At 32.7% G+C, this 17,968-nt stretch overlaps 1 protein-coding gene across 1 annotated transcript; it reads right to left on the bottom strand.

The window, feature by feature from the left end:
* Positions 1–6,281: 6,281 nt before the first annotated feature.
* On the bottom strand, positions 6,282–16,128 carry LOC132280844 (stemmadenine O-acetyltransferase-like). Its single transcript, XM_059782603.1, has 4 exons — positions 15,973–16,128; positions 15,487–15,928; positions 14,928–15,392; positions 6,282–6,379 (listed from the first exon to the last, which is right to left on the bottom strand). Exons 1-4 carry the CDS (start codon positions 16,126–16,128, stop codon positions 6,282–6,284), a joined length of 1,161 nt encoding a protein of 386 aa, XP_059638586.1.
* Between the last annotated feature and the right edge of the window lie 1,840 nt (positions 16,129–17,968).

Raw genomic sequence — 17,968 nt, 5'->3', positions numbered from 1 at the left:
AAGATTGAAGCCTAACACCTGAAGCCGACAGTAGATGATCAAAGCGTCTTGTGGATTTGGTGACGATGGAAAAGGTATGGAATGTTTGAGCGATTGGAACATTTGAAAACCGAAGAGTCTAATTTATGACTAAAACGACGTAGTTTTAATATCTCTTCTCTATTTTGCAAAATTTAAAAATATATATATATATATTTAATTTATTGTATTTGTGCGCTTACAGTAGCGCCAAACAAAGGGACAAACAAACAAAATATAAGCCGCTAATAATTCAATTTCTTGTAGTATAATTAAAGAGTAGACATCAATCTTCGTTTGTCCAACTATCGTTTAACTCAGTATACTCCCTTTCGAACTAATCTTAATAGATACTTTTTCCTTAGCAACGATTTTCAACAATTTTTTTTTTTTTTTTTTTAATCATTTTATGCTGAAATTTTCATTTTTATTTTTAAGAATATAAGCTCTATTTTTTTTTTTTTTAAGTAATAACCTTTATAGCTTTTTCAACTAATATAGCCTAGTCAAAATTTCAATGATTTTTAAATATATTCTCTTCAAGGGCGGACTAGTGCATATTAAAAATATGAACCTAAGAGACTTATATCTAAAAATAAAAAAAACATATCAAATTGTCTTTCAAAATATAAATTACACATTTGAAATTTTAATCATCAATCAATCATGTATCCCACAGAAAAAAATCAAATAAGTATAAGAGAAATCAATTTCATCCATATAATGAAATGATATCAATGAATTGCATGATCATAGCATTCTCTAAAAAATTCTAAAAATAGACAAGCAAAACCTAAACCTAAATTAATATATATATGATCCAATGGAACAATATAAAGATCAAAGCACATCCGTGACCATTAAAATCTTCTTAGGACTTAGGTTAGGGGGGTTTGCACCCACAGACATATTAGGAATTAGTCATATAGTATTATCAGGCATATACATTGCTAAATCATATTTTCTCATCCAAATGGTTCTCACATTCAAATTTTGAAAAGATATTTCAAACACATTCTTCCTCTTATTCTTAGCTTGAGGATTTTTGGGTTGATTCACATTATTTTTCTTTTTAATATGACCCATATTCCTGGTATAAGAATTTTGTGCGTGTGATCTTGAAAATACTTCATTTATTTTCCTATAGCAATTATATGGACTATGTCTACTCCCACCGCAAAAAGTGCAAAACAACACAGTAGGGACAAAAGTGTATACAAAGAATCAACATCTTTAGATTTATTTTTAGGCACATTCAAGTTATTCGGTTCCACAAACACAAGTTTACCCTTATTACTAGACGAAACCTCTTTAAATCCTAAGCTAGTTTTATCATGCACATCCTCGTCAATATTAATCATCTCATCAAGTTTAATCTGTCCAGAAGTAAATGCAATCAAATTCCCTTATGACTTTTTCAATTCAATTTCAAAAACCTTAATCCAAAAATAATACACTTTAGCGGAATTAACTTGTTTTACTTCACCCCTTAGGAACTTTAACTTTCCTTGGAGATTATTAATGTTTTTTCTGCATTCTTGAATCTCCTTTTGTTTCTGTTCAAAACATCTCTATGACTTTCAACTTCTTTCAAATTTTCAGCTTGTTTGTTGAAGTCTTTTCTATTTTGAACTTCTTTTTACAAGAAGTTCATTAAAGGCTTTTTCATAATTCTCTTTTGCTTCCTTATAGCAATCTTCATCTTCAGATTTTGCTATGTCCTCATCGCTTGAAACTGAGTCATCCGTATCAGACAAAGAAGAACTTTTAACAGTATCATTATTCACAATAGCAACATAAGCATAATAATTATCATTAGCATGAGAAGAATCATTGTCAGAAAAAGAAGCATCATTATCCTCATAAACTGAAATTTTCATTGTTTTTCCCTTATTGTTATCTTTTGATTAATTCATTTGTAGCAACAAAATTGTTTTTAGGGCTTGGATAGACTGTTGATGTATGACTGCTATAACCACATGTCCAACAAGTAAGTTCAGTTTCTCTAGACTTTTCTTCTTTCGTTTTATAGTGTGTCTCTTCCCCTAGACAAAAACTCTCTTTTCCTAAACTTCGACTCTTCCCCCTTCTTATTTGCATTGATATTTTCAAATTTGATCAAATTTTTGAACCTCTTAGTGATGAAAACAATCTCTTTATCAAACTTGTTATTATACTGAACCTTGACTTGGAAGACTCGGACTTTGAAGCTTTTAGGGCTAAGTCTTTAGGTTTTTGGAATTTTCTATTCTACTTCATCTCATAGTTCTTGACATGACCGACTATCTCGTCAACTTTCAACTTTTCAATATCACGAGTAACTTGCAAGGTTTTAACCCTGATTCTGAACTTATTGAGTAAAGACCTAAGAATTTTCTTATTAATCATTTTATATTTCACTTTCTTCCCTAGGTTTCGTAAGCCAAACATAATATTGTTGAGTTTCAAGTAAAACTCAGAAAAAGTCTCATTCTCTTCCATCTGAACATTTTCAAATTGAAGCACAATAATCTCAATTTTAGAGGATTTGACTTCATTGGCACCCACATGAGTGAGCTCAAAAATATCCCAACTTTCCTTAGCTGTGGAGTAATGAGAAATTCTAGCCAACTCAGTTTCAATTACAACTTTAAAAATAGAAAACAAGGCTTTAGTGTTTCCTTCCCCAACATTAGTTTCAATTTAAGTCAATAATGACTCTTCCTTTTCAATGGTGATCACTGTAGGTTTTTATCATCTTTTTCAATTACAGCCCAAACATATTTTCCTTGAGTCATTAGAAAAGCATAGTTGTCTCCACCAAACAAATGAGTACATTGAATAGATTTTTCTTCCTTAAGTGTGCTATCCATAACGAATTTTTGAAAATAGAAACAAATTTCAATTTTAAAACTATTCCACACGGAATAATTCAATGTGTAGAGGATGACTCTAATACCAATTTGAAGTTGCACAATGCACAATGGCTATGGAATATAGTATAGATAAGCAACAGAAAGGGGGATGAATATGTTCAACTTGTTCTTTTATCCGATTTTTGTTTAAATTAAATTTACAAAAATTAAATTAAATTAAACACCCACAAAACAATAACTTAAAGTGCAAGTAAAGTAAGTTTAGAGAGACACCGAGTTCTTAGCAAGGAAATCTAGTTGGTGAAATCCAACAATTAGAAAAATATCAGAGACTGTCACACGATTTCGAATGAAAATATCTATTATGTATGGAGCAAAATACAATTGACTTGGTCTTAGGCTCACACCCTATCGTTCTACCAAAAACCTATTGTTGACTATCCCTCGCTTTGCAACTCCCCCATTCAACAACTCTCGATCTCATGCTTACTCTTAATCTCGGTAAAAGGATCACTAGTAGATCAACCAATACTTCACAAGTTTCTTGATCCGTTCAACGTGTGATCTTCTCATCATTTTTTTCAAAATCAGAATTTTTGAAGTTGAAAGAAATCATGCTTAACAAACGGTAGCAATAGAATCTTTAATCAAGCAACCTTCGATCAGATGATGAACAACAACCTAAATGATTCAAGTTAATAGTTGCGTGCTTTGAAAAAAAAAAAAAAATCTCTCAAAGTCTCACACAAAGGCTCTTTTTAGGGTCTTGAAATCTTCAATGAAAAAGCCGTGATAAATTTTGTGTGTATATGAATTTATATAGAGAATTAGATAGGCCTAGTAGGGTTAGAAAATCTTCTCAATTTCATGCTAAACCCCATCTAATTCAGACTCAAAAAGCTATTAGTGGTTAGCAGAAACAAAACATTCCTTTTTGGTTCAGGTAAGTGAGATTAGCTGTACTTGAAAGTGCAACCGGTTAGACTTTTCTCAAATACAGTTTTTGTGCAGGGAATGCAAACAGTTCTAAAATGAAGTGCAATCGATTGGACTTCTAAAAAAATTCTATGTATTCTGATCCAACTTCATACATACTCTAAATGATTCTCACACTCTTACCTTGACTATATGTTATTTAATGTCAAACCGGAAAATTACAATCCGATTCGTACTTTGTTTTAATCACCAAAATATACCAATTACATTTTATATTCCACAATGATTCCGCCTTGTGCAACTCACATATTCGGCAATGGAGGTACCATCTTGTCCCCTCGCTACATGAACTGCAATGCACACCTTCCCTAGTTTGGATTTTGATTGAATTGTCGTCATAAAGTGATCCAAAGGAGTGCTGAAACTATCTGAACGCTAGTTGGAGAGTACTTCACTACCTCGGAACACTCGCAAACAAGGGCGGATCCAGCCTTTCTGAATGGGGTGGACTAACTTTGGACTGGGCTACCATTACTATTTTTTTTTTTTTTTGGGCTGGGCTTAAAGTGGTACGTTTTTTTTTTTGGGTGCCCACCCTTGGATCCACCCTTACTCGCCAAGACTAGATGATGATGCACGTTTAAGGGGAACAATGTCAACTTTGTCAAACACTACTTCTATCCATAATACAACATTATTGCATCAATTTAAAATATTTTAACCGCTACCATATAATATATATTTGGAAAAATTACACCATGTGAATTAGAGTGATACCAACTTTGTTTATTGCAATTACGAATAGGAAGTTTTGTAAATCTTATTGGAAGGCATTTAGGAAACCGACAGTCCAGTAATCATTTTTCTCCAAGTGGATGCTAAAAGGAAAAGTAACTATTTATTATTATGTGATACTAATTTCCATTAGTGAACTACCAAAGTTGTTTATAACTTGTGAAATGAAAATTTAGCTAGAAATTTGAATTTTATGAAGTTTGCACTGGACTTTGGCCCGGCATGTATTAAGCTGATCCAAGTTTTTGAAATCCATTGGCTTGGGCTTTCAACCTTTTGTGCCCACCTCTGTTCCTTATATTGCCTAGCGTACACGTTGTAAACTTGAAGGACTTGGCTATCCCATTAGCAATGGTCTTGGACTTTGTAATGGGCTATTATTGAATGTCTTGCGGCCCAGCTTGAATGAACCCACAGACTCATCATCCATTTTTAACCTTCTCATATACTCATCATTAAAATTTTAAAATCCAAAAACTTGGGCTTTCAACCATTTCCAGAAAGAATAAGTAAAAGCCCACCTATACCCATTCCTTACAGATTTTGACCAACAATCTCAAAAAGCCCTCAATTTGGAGAATATATATAAGTAAAAAATGTGCCAAAACAGTTTACTACATTTCATTGTTCTATTTGTTAAAATGATTCTTATCTTCTTTTTCTTTCTTATATATGTGAGGTGAAAAACCACGGGCAAAAGGGTTGGTCCACGGTGCAAAACTGATATGGGTTTGAGACAATTTTTTTGAAATTTGTAAAAAATTAAATGAATAATTTAATATATCTTTTTATAAAGATTCCGTTACTCTTGTTGTCACTTGTGAAGGAACTCTCCTAATATATAGCAAACTGAAAAAATAAATAGCCAAGTGAAGAAAAGAGAGAAAAAGTAAGAGATGAAAAAGATTATTAAGGGCCCAAGAGTGAGTGTATATTTTTTAAAAGAGTGTGTGTCTTGTTTTAAGTAGTGTGGAATACTTCTTGGTAATCCTTTGAGAATTGTGATGTTCTCTTTTCTCCAAAGTAGACAATTTAGCGAGCTTACATAGATTTTATTCTTGGTTATATGTGTTATTTTCATCTTATTTGTTTCTGTTGTTATCATTGCATATATATTTGTTGTGTGAGATTTTGGAAAAATAAAATAAAATTTCACAAATGGAGGAGATGGCTAACACAAACTGCAGTAGAAACAACTCATTCATTATTTTAACTAGCATCATTTAGATATGTATCCATGAGATGTAAGAACCAATTAGAAGAAGAGAATAGGGATCCATTTTCAAAGTCAACATTCAACATCCAAGCATTTTATAGTCGTTAGTAGTTATACATAGAAAAATGAAAGCAATTACAGGGGGATGAGCAGTAGTAATATTCGATCAAACAATTAAATAGACAAATGGAAGAAGATAAACACACACACACATATATATATATAATAAACACACACACACACATATATTTGTAATATACATATATATATATATATATGTGTGTGTGTGTTTATCTTCTTCCATTTGTCTATTTAATTGTTTGATCGAATATTACTACTGCTCATCCCCCTGTAATTGCTTTCATTTTTCTATGTATAACTACTATATATGTATATTACAAATACAACCAAGCATGCAAATAATAGTTTCTTAGGAGAATACAGTGATATTTGGATGATCACTAATATACCGAGGAAACAAATGAGAGCAGGTCTAGGTCGTGTTGGAGGATAGCCATGTCTTGTTCCGACAGGTTCACCCACGCCTCAATTCCAACACCTTCTTTAGTGCTCATCAAAATACACACATTTTTATAAGGACCAATGGGAGTGCCCACCCATGTAGGCTTTGTTGGGATTTATATGCTTGGTATATCAAATTTCTATCTAAATAATAGTGACATATGTTCTTGATATTTTTGAAATATTTATACTTTATATAATTGGTGAATTCAATATATCATATTTCGATTCATTATAGAATTGATAGTGTCCACTTGATTACAAGAGATATTTATACATATATGTGATGGCGATCAATACATGAATATAAATAGTAATCATAAATTGTTCATAGTTGATAATTATGGACGGACTCATAATTAATTAAGACTTGAACTGGATCCGCGTTAGGTGAAGATATATTGCGAGACCCGTCGTATGCAATTGCTCCCTATCACTGTCATGGCATTTGACTCTTAAGTATGAGAAAAATATAAACTCTTTTATTAATTAATAATAATGCAAATATTTTCAATATTTGCATCATTGCTACTTGTATTTATTTTGTATTGATTATGGTTGATCACAAAGTAAATTTGAAAACCTTCGTGTGTTTTTAGACAAAATGATTTATTATATATTTATTTATTTAAATTATTATTTTTGTCAAACAAATGTTTTATTGTGATCGAGTCAGAAATAGTCAATGGTACTAAAATAAATATATTAATTAAGTAGTCGGATTGATGGCTTTATTTATCCAATAACTAATTATGCATAAAGGGGTCAAAGTGCAACATTGACTTAAAGGTTATTTATTATTTAATTGGAGTTCAATTAATTTCTTTTAGTTGAGTAGAAATTGATTTATGAATTAATTGAATTGGGTTCATGGACCAGACCAATTATTAATTCATTGTAGCCAATAAAATAATAGGCCTAATGGATTATCACTCATAACCCAACTTGATATTGGAATCGTATTAGATTTGAGACATGTGAATTAGAGATTGAGAATGATTTTTTATGTCATTTTCTTTATCTTTATGTTACTTATAAATATACATGGCCTATGTATATTTGAGGGGTGATTTTGATGAGAAGGAAAAAAGAATATATTTTCTCTCTCTAGAAAATTAGGGTTAATGTTCTCATCTAATGGAGGCTCCCACAAGCCTAGTTTTCCAATGTCATTCATGGAGACTTATGAATGATTCCTAAAGGCAAAACAATTACCAAGAAGATGGAGATCCAAGGAGAAGGCATCTTGTTAAGGGATCTACAATAAGTGAGAACATTCACTTTAGAGGAAAGAATTAAAGGTTTACTCAAACCTTTGATGTAAGTATTCAATCTGTTAATTGAATGACACATCATATTTTATTTTTGCATAAAACTTGTCTCTATGTGATGAATCAAGATCTGTGAATGAAAATCCCTTGAAAAGTTTTTTTAAAACTAGCACGTTTCCCAATAGTAGTATCAGAGTATAGTTTGATTCATTACTAGAAATCATGTTTTTATCAAAATCATCATCATGGATCTAAATTATATATATATTGATGTATGTTGATGTATGATTTAATATATTGATACATAATGATGTATGTATAATTTTGAATGAATGATGATGCATGTTTGGGCCATGGATGAAGCTTATAGGTCTTTGGATAAATGTAATTAAGATTTTGATTTAGCCGTTTAAAAGTTTAATGATGTAATTTAATTTTTTTCCATTATATTTAAAATTGTAAATATTTTTAAAGTTATGTAATCTTCGTCAAAGGATGCTATGAAGCTTCAAGAAGGTCCAAGAGGGTTAAATTAGGCTTCAGGAATTTTCTGAAATTTTTCCAGAATTTTTCAGATTTTTTTTGGAATTTTTTGGGCTTAAATTTAATTTCTGAAAATTTTTATTAATTTTCGGCGATTTTCCGGCGACCGGAGAGTTACCGGCGGCAAGGGGTACGCTGGAAAGGAGGATGGTAGATGTAGTGCTTCGCGGTCCACCATGATTGGGTGCAACCGCATGATCAGCCGCTGGATCAAATGAATAAAAGAAGAGAAGATCCAATGCTTCGCGTGAGAGAGTGTACAACATGTGCACAAGGATCTGGTGCGTGAGGACCACGCGCCAGCAAAGATCAGTGCCACATGGCGCGTGGCAGAGCTTGCCACGTACTGCAAGCTTCCACAAGCGCGTCCGGACGCGTAAGATACACGCGCTGATCATACCAGTGCACTTCAGGAGCGTGGCAGCGCGTGCCACGCGCTACCATTATCTATAAGCGCGTGCAAGGGCGTGAACGAGGGTGTGGGGCGCGTGGGCTTGCGTGGAGGCTACTGAGACTAGTTTCTTGGTTCCTGCATGTGCATAGATACAACGGTGGACCTCCTAGATTGTTTTTATAATTATTTTGTGTTGTTATTGCTCATTAAAGAGTAAATTATTACCCCAAAGTGGATTTTAATATTATTCTCCATTATTTAAAAATAGTGGGAATTTAATGGAATGCAATAATTATAGCACTTAGTAATTATTTAGTTTTTAATGTTAAAAGCTAAATCTATTGACCATTTCATTTATTTGTTTTCTGTCATTTATTTATGAGACGTATGGCATGCATGGAATAGATAATTGTTAATTAATTATTATTCATGCATTGAATCCATGATATTTAATTAAATTACTTGATTTATATTAATTAAATTATGAAAATTAATTAGTTTTGATTACTAATTAATTAGAGTGCACTTATTGAGAAACAAAAAATTATTTTTGTAAATTATTTTTAAAGTGTGCCTCCAATTAAATATTAGTGAATTATTTAAAAGTCCAGTTATTTTCTAAATTTAATTGAATTAAAATCAAGACGTTTTTCATGCATCATATCATGTAAATGAATAAATTGAAAACCCTAATTAAATATATGATTAAAAATTGAGTGGGAGCGGAGATTTTTATACATTACCCCATGGCCTTCGTTATTAAAACCATTATAATTTGATCTTCAAAAATAAGGCCCCACGTATGATTTGAAGAGTCTTAATATTACAAGAATGGTTGTCTTATGAAAATAAAAATATTAAATGTTCATTATAATTAAATCTTTAAAAATAAGGCCCTACGCATGATTTAAAGAGTCTAGATTATAATAACAAGATATTTAATGTTTTACTTTTCATTAAAGCTTTAATAACGTTATACACTCAATCTAAAATCAATAGTGTTAGTTCCCCAACGGAGTGATCTATATTAGGTGATTTTAGAAAGGCTAAACATACTCGGGAATCATTTCATATAGATAGACAAGGCATTGTCTTAAGAAATATGGAGATGATGAGATTTGTCCGCCAATAGTAATAATGAACTTTGCCAACCGAACAAGTTATTGGTGTATTGGTTATCCGATTTTTCATGCAGTGGTTAAGGGACCCACATACTATTTTAATGGAAATACTCGCCTAATAGCAAATGAATCTCAACAATAGTAATAATGAACTTCTCCAACAGGATAAATTATTGACATATTGATTGGTTGATTTATTATGCTACAGAGTTGAGGGATCCGCATTAATTAAAAGGAATTGTTCACCAATAATGATAATGATCTCTTATTCAATTGAGATTTATTATATTATGTGGTTAACAAACTCATTTTAATTTTAAATATGCATGATAGTATTAATAATTCACCTTGCATATTGTATGAATGCACCTATATTCAGATTAATTATGTCTAATACATGTTATCTGCTTGCTAACATATTCAATGTATGTGGACCTCTTTTATAATGACTGGAAAATGAACTTAGATATTTTATTCACAACGTAAGGGTACAAAATGTATTTAATACTCCTATACCTAATTCTTTTACTTTAAGATACTTAATGAGATGTTTTAGTGAGATTAGATAGGGCTTATGCCTACGTATTATGTTAGACTTGAACACCATCAAGATAGCCTAAGGAACTTTAGTATGAAATTGTATTTTGAAAATGATTATTTATTATTTAAAAATTAGCTGGAAGTCAATAGAGCTGACTTGAATGGTAAGTTTCATATTGATATGATTATTGCCTTGTTACCAAAACTGGTTCGGCTCTTTCAGAGTAAACTAAATAAGGAATTAGTTTGAGTTCACACTCACTGATATTCTTATAGAATTGATAACAGATGAAGGGATAATCAAGAGTATGGGCGTTCCTATCAATTTAACCTAGTCTATATCATCTTCTTCTAGGCTCAAGTGGACGGGCAAAGCAAAGAAGAAGGATGATAATAGGACTAGGCTAGCACAAAACATGGGTATCCAAAAGGTTAAAGGGAATAAGGCAATGTATGTTGAGGGTGAAGGACATTGTTTCTTTTGCCGCTAACTAAAACATTGAAGGACGAACTGTCTAAGCAATGACGTGGCATAGGAAAATATATATTTAATCATTGAGCCATGTTATGTGGTTGTATCTATTAATTCCTGATGGATAAATTCTAGAGCCACTAAACATGTTTGTAATTCGTTGCAAGGATTTCAGAAATCCAGAAGCCTCGATGATATAGATATATATTTATCTTTTGACCTGATGTCGAGGTTGTAGCTAAGTCAGTGGGAGTATTACATCTAAAATTAGAGAGTATGAGGATATTAGTATTAGAGAACTATCTTTATGCACAGAAGTTAGACGCTATCTAATTCTTGTTTCACTTGTGGTTTATAAAAAACTGGATTGTTGTTTTGTAAAACTGGTTTTATAAAATTGAATAGATATGTGATTGCTTCTGGTGCATTGAAAGATGGTTAATATATTATAATCATAAGCTCTTAAGATTTGTAGGATATAGAAACTAATGTTGCATCTTCTAGACTGAATGTTAAGAGAAAATTTGTTATTCCTGACTCATTGTATTTTTAGTGTCTATTTTTGGGTTGTAATCAATCAAAATGAGATTCAAAGATTGGTCAAAGAAGGTTTATTACCTAGTGAGACAAAGAAGCCTAAACCAAACTTGTGAATCCTGTTTTGAAGGATAGATAACTCTAAGTGCTTAATCAGCCAAATGAAATAGACATAAAGGACAATTGGAGTCAGTACACACAGACACATGTGGTCTTATGAACATCCAAGCAAGATTACTCACGTTTTGGATAAATTTATCTGGTGCAACACAAGTCTTAAATTTTTGGTATATTCTGAAAGTGTCAAGACTGACGTGGAGTACAGATTAGGTAAACTTATCAAAACACTTCGATCTGATCGTGGATATAAGTATTTCTTGGGATAGTGCAAAGACTATATGGTCAATGAGGGTGTGGTGTACCAGGTTTTCCGCAATTGATGCTAAATGGATTTAGGTGTCAAATAGGAATAATAGAAATCCGCTTAACATGGTTTGATCTATGATCTGTTATGCTACATTATCTCTTTCATTTTAGAGTTTAGCTGTGACGATATCAATGCACATTATGAATTGCATTCCATCTTATTCTGTCTCAAGGATATCTTTTGAGCTGTGTTTTTGACTAAATCTTAGTTTAAATCACATGCACATATGGGGTAGTCTTACACATGTGCGCTTGATATGGACAAGTAAGTTGCAAACAGATCATACGTATGATAAATTTGATAGCTACTCTAAAGGCACAAGGATGGATTATTTTATGATCTCAATGATAAAAGTTGATTGTTTACACTCACTGTTTATCTATAGAAGAATCATATTATGAATCACATACCTAGTAGCATAGTGTTAGAGAATATGGTATAAGTACCAGATGTACCACATATGAACACACTTATTATAAAGATTAAGAATTATAGATGAATTCCTTATTGATGTGTCAGTATCATCTAGTACACAGATTCCTGTATCGGTAAATTGATGTAGTGGGAGGATTATCATCCAATCCGACAGAATCATGTTTTTAGGTGAGACCGTTAAGGACATCCCTGTCAAACATGAGTTGGACCCAGTAAGCTACACAGAAACGTGAACCGATATAGATACAGATCGTTTTGGCGAGTTGCTATGAAATCAGAGTTGGAATCTATGTATTCTAATAAAATCTGGGATTTTGTAGAACTTTCTAGTAGGGTGATACCTATGGAAGGCAAGTTAATCTACATAAGGATACCAGAAGATTTCTTAGTGAATGAACCATGTGTGTACAGGGTAATGTCATTATTTTTCCTAATTCTATATATTGATGGCATCCTACTCATTTATAATGACGTGGAAGTTTTGTCATCAATAAAAAGGTAGTTGTTCAATTACTTTTAAATGGAGGATCTTCAAGATGTAAGCTATATTCCTAGGATCAAGCTTTTGCAAGATCAGGTTAAAAGGAAAATAAGCTTATCTTAATAATCTTACATTGATAAAGTTTTGACTAGGTTTGGTATGCAAAACTCAAAGAATGAGTTCTTACTTGATTGACATGGATTGCTCTCTCCAGTAGGTAGTTTTACAAGACTGACAGAAAAGATTGAGCAAATAAGACTGGAACTATATGCTTTGGCATATGGGAGTCTCATATATGCCATGGTCTATACCAAACAGGACATCCATTACATTGTAGGGATAGTCAGAAGATATTAGTCCAATCCTGGACTTGATAACTAGTCTGTTGTGAAAAATATCATTAAGTACCTAAGGAGTACCGATTATCTCATACTCATTTATGGATGTGATGATATGGTCCTAGTCGGGTATGCTAGTTCTGATTTTCAATTAGAAGTAGATACTATGAGGTTCATGACTTAGTGTATGTTAACTCAATGGAAGAGAAATCAGTTAGTAGATTGTTAAGCAGATTTCAACTACTGATTCAAACTTGAAGGTGGAGTACATTGCAGCCTTAAAGGCAGCAAAGGAAGCCTTTTGGTTTGATCTCACTGATTTAGAGGTTGTGGAGCATACTAACCTGCCTATCGAGCTATATTACGACAATAGTGCAGAAGTAGTCCAAACTAATGACCCAAGGTTCCATATAGGAATAAGGTACACTGAAAGGGAGTATCATGTTCTACATGATATTGTCCGGCGAGAAAATGTACTTGTGGCTAAAACATTGCATTAGAACACAACTTTGTTGATCTATTAACAAAGGTGTCATTGATCAATAATTTTGATCATCATCTGGATAACATTGGAGTTAGATGCAATTTGAATTGGCTATGAGGGCAAGTGAGAGCTGTTGGGATTTATATGCCCTGGCATAGTAAATTCCTATCTGGAATAGTGACATATGTTCCTGATGTTTCTGAAATATTTATGCTTTATATAATTGGTGAATTCAATGTATTATATTTCGATTCATTATAGAATTGATAGTGTCCACTTGATTACAAGAGATATTTATATATGTATGTGATGGCGATTAATACATGAATATAAATAGTAATCATAAATTGTTCATAGTCAGTAATTATGGATGGACTCATAATTAATTAAGACTTGAACTGGATCCGCGTTAGGTGGAGATATATTGCGAGAGCCGTCGTATGCAATTGCTCCCTATCACTGTCATGACATTTGACTTTTAAGCATGAGAAAAATATAAACTCTTTTATTAATTAATAATTACTTTGATTTGTTCAGCGGATACTTCGGGATCCTTAGACCGACACTTTGGGTAGTTATGTAATTAATAGTTAGAGGGTTATATTTTCAATATTTGCATCATTACTACTTGTATTTTTTTTGTATTGATTATGATTGATCACAAAGTAAATTCGAAGGCATTCGTGTGTTTTTAGACAAAATGATTTATTATATATTTATTTATTTAAATTATTATTTTTGTCAAACAAATGTTTTATTATGATCGAGTCAGAAATAGTCAATGATACCAAAATAAATATATTAATTAAGTAGTCGGATTGATGGCTTTATTTATCCAATAACTAATTATGTATAGAGGGGTCAAAGTGTAACATTGACTTAGAGGTTATTTATTATTTAATTGGAGTTTAATTAATTTCTTTTAGTTGAGTATAAATTGATTTATGAATTAATTGAATTGGATTCATGGATCGGGCCAATTATTAATTCATTGTAACCAATAGAATAATAAGTCCAATGGATTATCACTCATAGCCCAACTTGATATTGGAATCATATTAGATTTGAGACATGTGAATTAGAGATTGAGGATGATTTGTTATTTCATTTTCTTTATCTTTATGTTGCTTATAAATATACATGGTCTATGTATATTTGAGGGGTGATTTTGATGAGAAGAGAAAAAGGAATATATTTTCTCTCTCTAAAAAATTAGGGTTAATGCTCTCATCTAATGAAGGTTCCCACAAACCTAATTTTCTAAGGTCATTCATGGAGGCTTATGAGTGATTCTTAAAGGCAAAACAATTACCAAGAAAATGGAGATCAAAGGAAAAGGCATCTTGCTAAGGGATTTACAATAAGTGAGAACATTCACTTTAGAGGAAAGAATTAAAGGTTTACTCAGACCTTCGATGTAAGTATTCAATCTGTTAATTGAATGACACATCATATTTTATTTTTGTATAAAACTTGTCTCTATGTAATGAATCAAGATATCTGAATAAAAATCCCATGAAAAGTTTTTTTTTAAACTAGCACGTTTCCCAACAGGCTTTCCCCACCCAAAATCAACCTCGTAACGTGGAAATCTACACCAACTACTGGAGGCAAACACCTCTTTCTCACCCTTTAAAAATCGGTCACGCTCCTTCTTGGATGAATCCACATGATCATCCTCCATTTTTAACCTTCTCACATATTCATCATTGATTTCCCTTACACCATTCCCTATCAAGCTCGCCAAGGCACCCAAATCTTTGTCGCCGTCTACCGTTGTTGCTGCCACTCCAATTTGCAAAAGATTTCCAAAGAAGTGATTGGGCAATGGTGGTACCATCTTGTCCCGCAAGTTCACTGCATGAACTGCAACACACTCGTTCCCCGGTTTTGGTTTTGATCGAATTGTCGTCATGAATGTGTTCCAAATGAGTGCTGAAACCACCTGAACGCAGGTTGGGGAGTACTTATTCAATACCCCAACACAAGAAGATGATGATGCTCGTTCTTTGAGTGCAACAATGTTAAATTTGTCGAACACAAACCTTTTGGTCACGATCTTCTCATTCCTTGTCGTCGTAGACTCAGTACTCAGTAGTACTCTCAAGCTTGAATCCTGCAGGCACAATATCTATTGGTGGGAACAGCAACGCGGCATCAAAAATGGGATCATCAGCTTCAGTACTGCTACCGCCACCTCTAGACATAGTTGCCCAAGCGTTAACAAATGCAGACACAGAAGCTGCATCAGCGATCCTGTGCGAGACACACATACCAATTCCCACTCCTCCACAATCAAATACATTGAATTTCACACCTACCAGTGCTTCTCTACGTCCAATCACATTACCATATGGATCAAATGGTAGCAACGGCTTCAACAACTCAAAATCCGATTTCTTTATAGCTTCAGATAGCTTGCAGCCCACCCGGGCTTCAATATACTCGGCGCCCGCATCGTTGCAGTCAACTGAGATATCATCTCGGATTGTCCCGGCCAATGGGTAATAGCGACTCAAGCATTCTCCTAGAGACTTCTTGAGCTGGATTGATCTTTCAAGATGATCGTCATCACTATGTGAATTGCTATAATCCGCATGTGATCATAGAAAAATATGATGGGGACATAAAATCGGACTGAAAGTTGGTCTAACAAAGAGAGTCTAAGGTTTCTGAGGTGTTGGGGTGTTGGAGATGACGGTTTGATTGTCTCCCTAGACAGAACTTCAATGTTCATCATCATCACCATCTGGTATTCTTCCGAGAAATGTGAGTTGCGGTTTTGTGTACCAATGTCATGTATTATAGTCCTTCAGGTTTCAAATGTGTCCGTAATGACTGTACTTCCTTTGTCTCATGTCAGTGGTCAATTTTTAAATTTTAGGTATCTGAAAAGTTTTAAAAGTCAAAAAAATTAGATGCAATATTTTAATAATTATCCTTTTAATTTTTTAAAAATAATTCAAATAATATTTTATTTATTTACAGTTTAAATGACAACTTAATAATTTGAAAGAGGAGAATACATTAATTACAATTCCCCTTAAAAAAAAAAAAAAAAAGAAAAAAAAGAGATTGACAACTACTACTTATGTCCCATATTAGTAGTCCATTATTCTATTTTTAGATGTCCCAAATTATTTGTTCCCTTGAAAAAGTCAAAGCAAATAAACTATTTTCATCACTGTCCTTTATGTTTTCAAAAAAATTCAAACTTGATAACTATTCATATTTAAACTAAAAAAAGACAAGTTTGTAACTTTATAAGGGAACAATGAATTAATAGTATGTTCTCTTAAAAATTTTAAATTCTAAACATGGACATCTAATATGGGATGGACAGAATAATATGGGGCGAAGGGAGTATAATATAGCTAGTTGTGATAATTGAGTACTTCCATAAAACAATAGTAATGTATCAATTTTAAATATTTTAACCATTACTATGAGTAATCTTAATTCTGTGGTTCCTCATTGCTATAAGGGGAGTCTTATTTCACATCGGATTCAAATGGAAAGTAAAATAAGTATATATGAAATGAGTGAAATGGGTATATATGGACTGAGAAAACTTCAATGTTCATCATCATCACGATCTTGTATTCTTCCCAATGTATGTATTATAGTCCTCCCAGGTTTCAAATGTGTGCGTAATGACTATACTCCCTTTGTCTCATATGAATGGTCAATTTTTCCATTTTAGGTATTCCAAATTTGTTGTAAAATTTTTAAAGTCAATGAAATTAAATGCAATATTTTTATAATAACTCTTCTATTTTTTAAAAAATAATATTATATATATTTAAAGTTTAAATGACAACTTAATAATTTGAAATGAGACAATACATTAATTATATTTGTTGGAGCTCTATATGTTTCAAATTAATTTTTAGTAACTCTATATTTAGGACTTTAAGTCTTGGCTTTACTATATATTTATGAAGATATAAAGTATTTTTACAAACTCTAACTCAAAGGATCTTCACCTGATGCAATTAATCAAGGGCAAATTTCTCAAAACCCCCAATACTTTCAAAAAATGATCATAAAACCCTAACCAGTTTTAAAAACCCTCAACAATATTACAACGTTATCATTTTACCCCAATTCTGTCAATTGGCTCCGTTAACCCAGCGCGTGGTTAACAAATGCTTTGACAAATTGACTTTTGTCACGAAAATACCTCTGTTGTCACATGAGCCAAACAAGTGTTGTGTATTTAAATGTGTTATACCGAAAATACCCCCAAGCTTGTAATAGTAAAAACACACCCATAGTGTCATCGTTTTAGTTCATCTTCTCTCTTCCATTAGTCTAGGATGAGGTAGCTGGTAATGGGTTCGTTCATGGGTTTAGGATGTCCACGAAACCCATTTTAGTCCAGTGCATTTCTTCTCATCTTTCTCCCTTCTCTCTCCTGCAATGCCTCTCATCTCTATGCCTTCACGGTCCAGATGAGTCCGAGCTTCACGCTGAGGATTGCACCAAAAGGACAACATGGGTTGATCCCAAAAGCCAGAGAGCTTCGTCCAATTCTTCTCTCTCTCATATGTCCTTTCTTCATTCTCTCTCTTCCTCCTCTT

Source organism: Cornus florida, unplaced genomic scaffold (assembly GCF_030987335.1).
Source record: "Cornus florida cultivar Cherokee Brave unplaced genomic scaffold, ASM3098733v1 CherokeeBrave_3.0.0_Hap2_Chr01, whole genome shotgun sequence".
NCBI classification, from domain to species: domain Eukaryota; kingdom Viridiplantae; phylum Streptophyta; class Magnoliopsida; order Cornales; family Cornaceae; genus Cornus; species Cornus florida.
Note: the sequence above shows the minus strand (reverse complement) of the source record. Positions and strands in the feature narration are given on the sequence as shown.

Coding starts and splice junctions, on each gene's coding strand:
- LOC132280844 (XM_059782603.1), bottom strand. CDS start 16,128: ATGATGATGAACATTGAAGTTCTGTCTAGGGAGACAATCAAACCGTCA. Junction 15,393..15,486: donor TGCAGGATTCAAGCTTGAGA/GTACTACTGAGT, acceptor TTGCACTCAAAG/AACGAGCATCATCATCTTCT. Junction 6,380..14,927: donor GGGAAAGCCTGTTGGGAAAC/GTGCTAGTTTAA, acceptor GCACTAAAGAAG/GTGTTGGAATTGAGGCGTGG.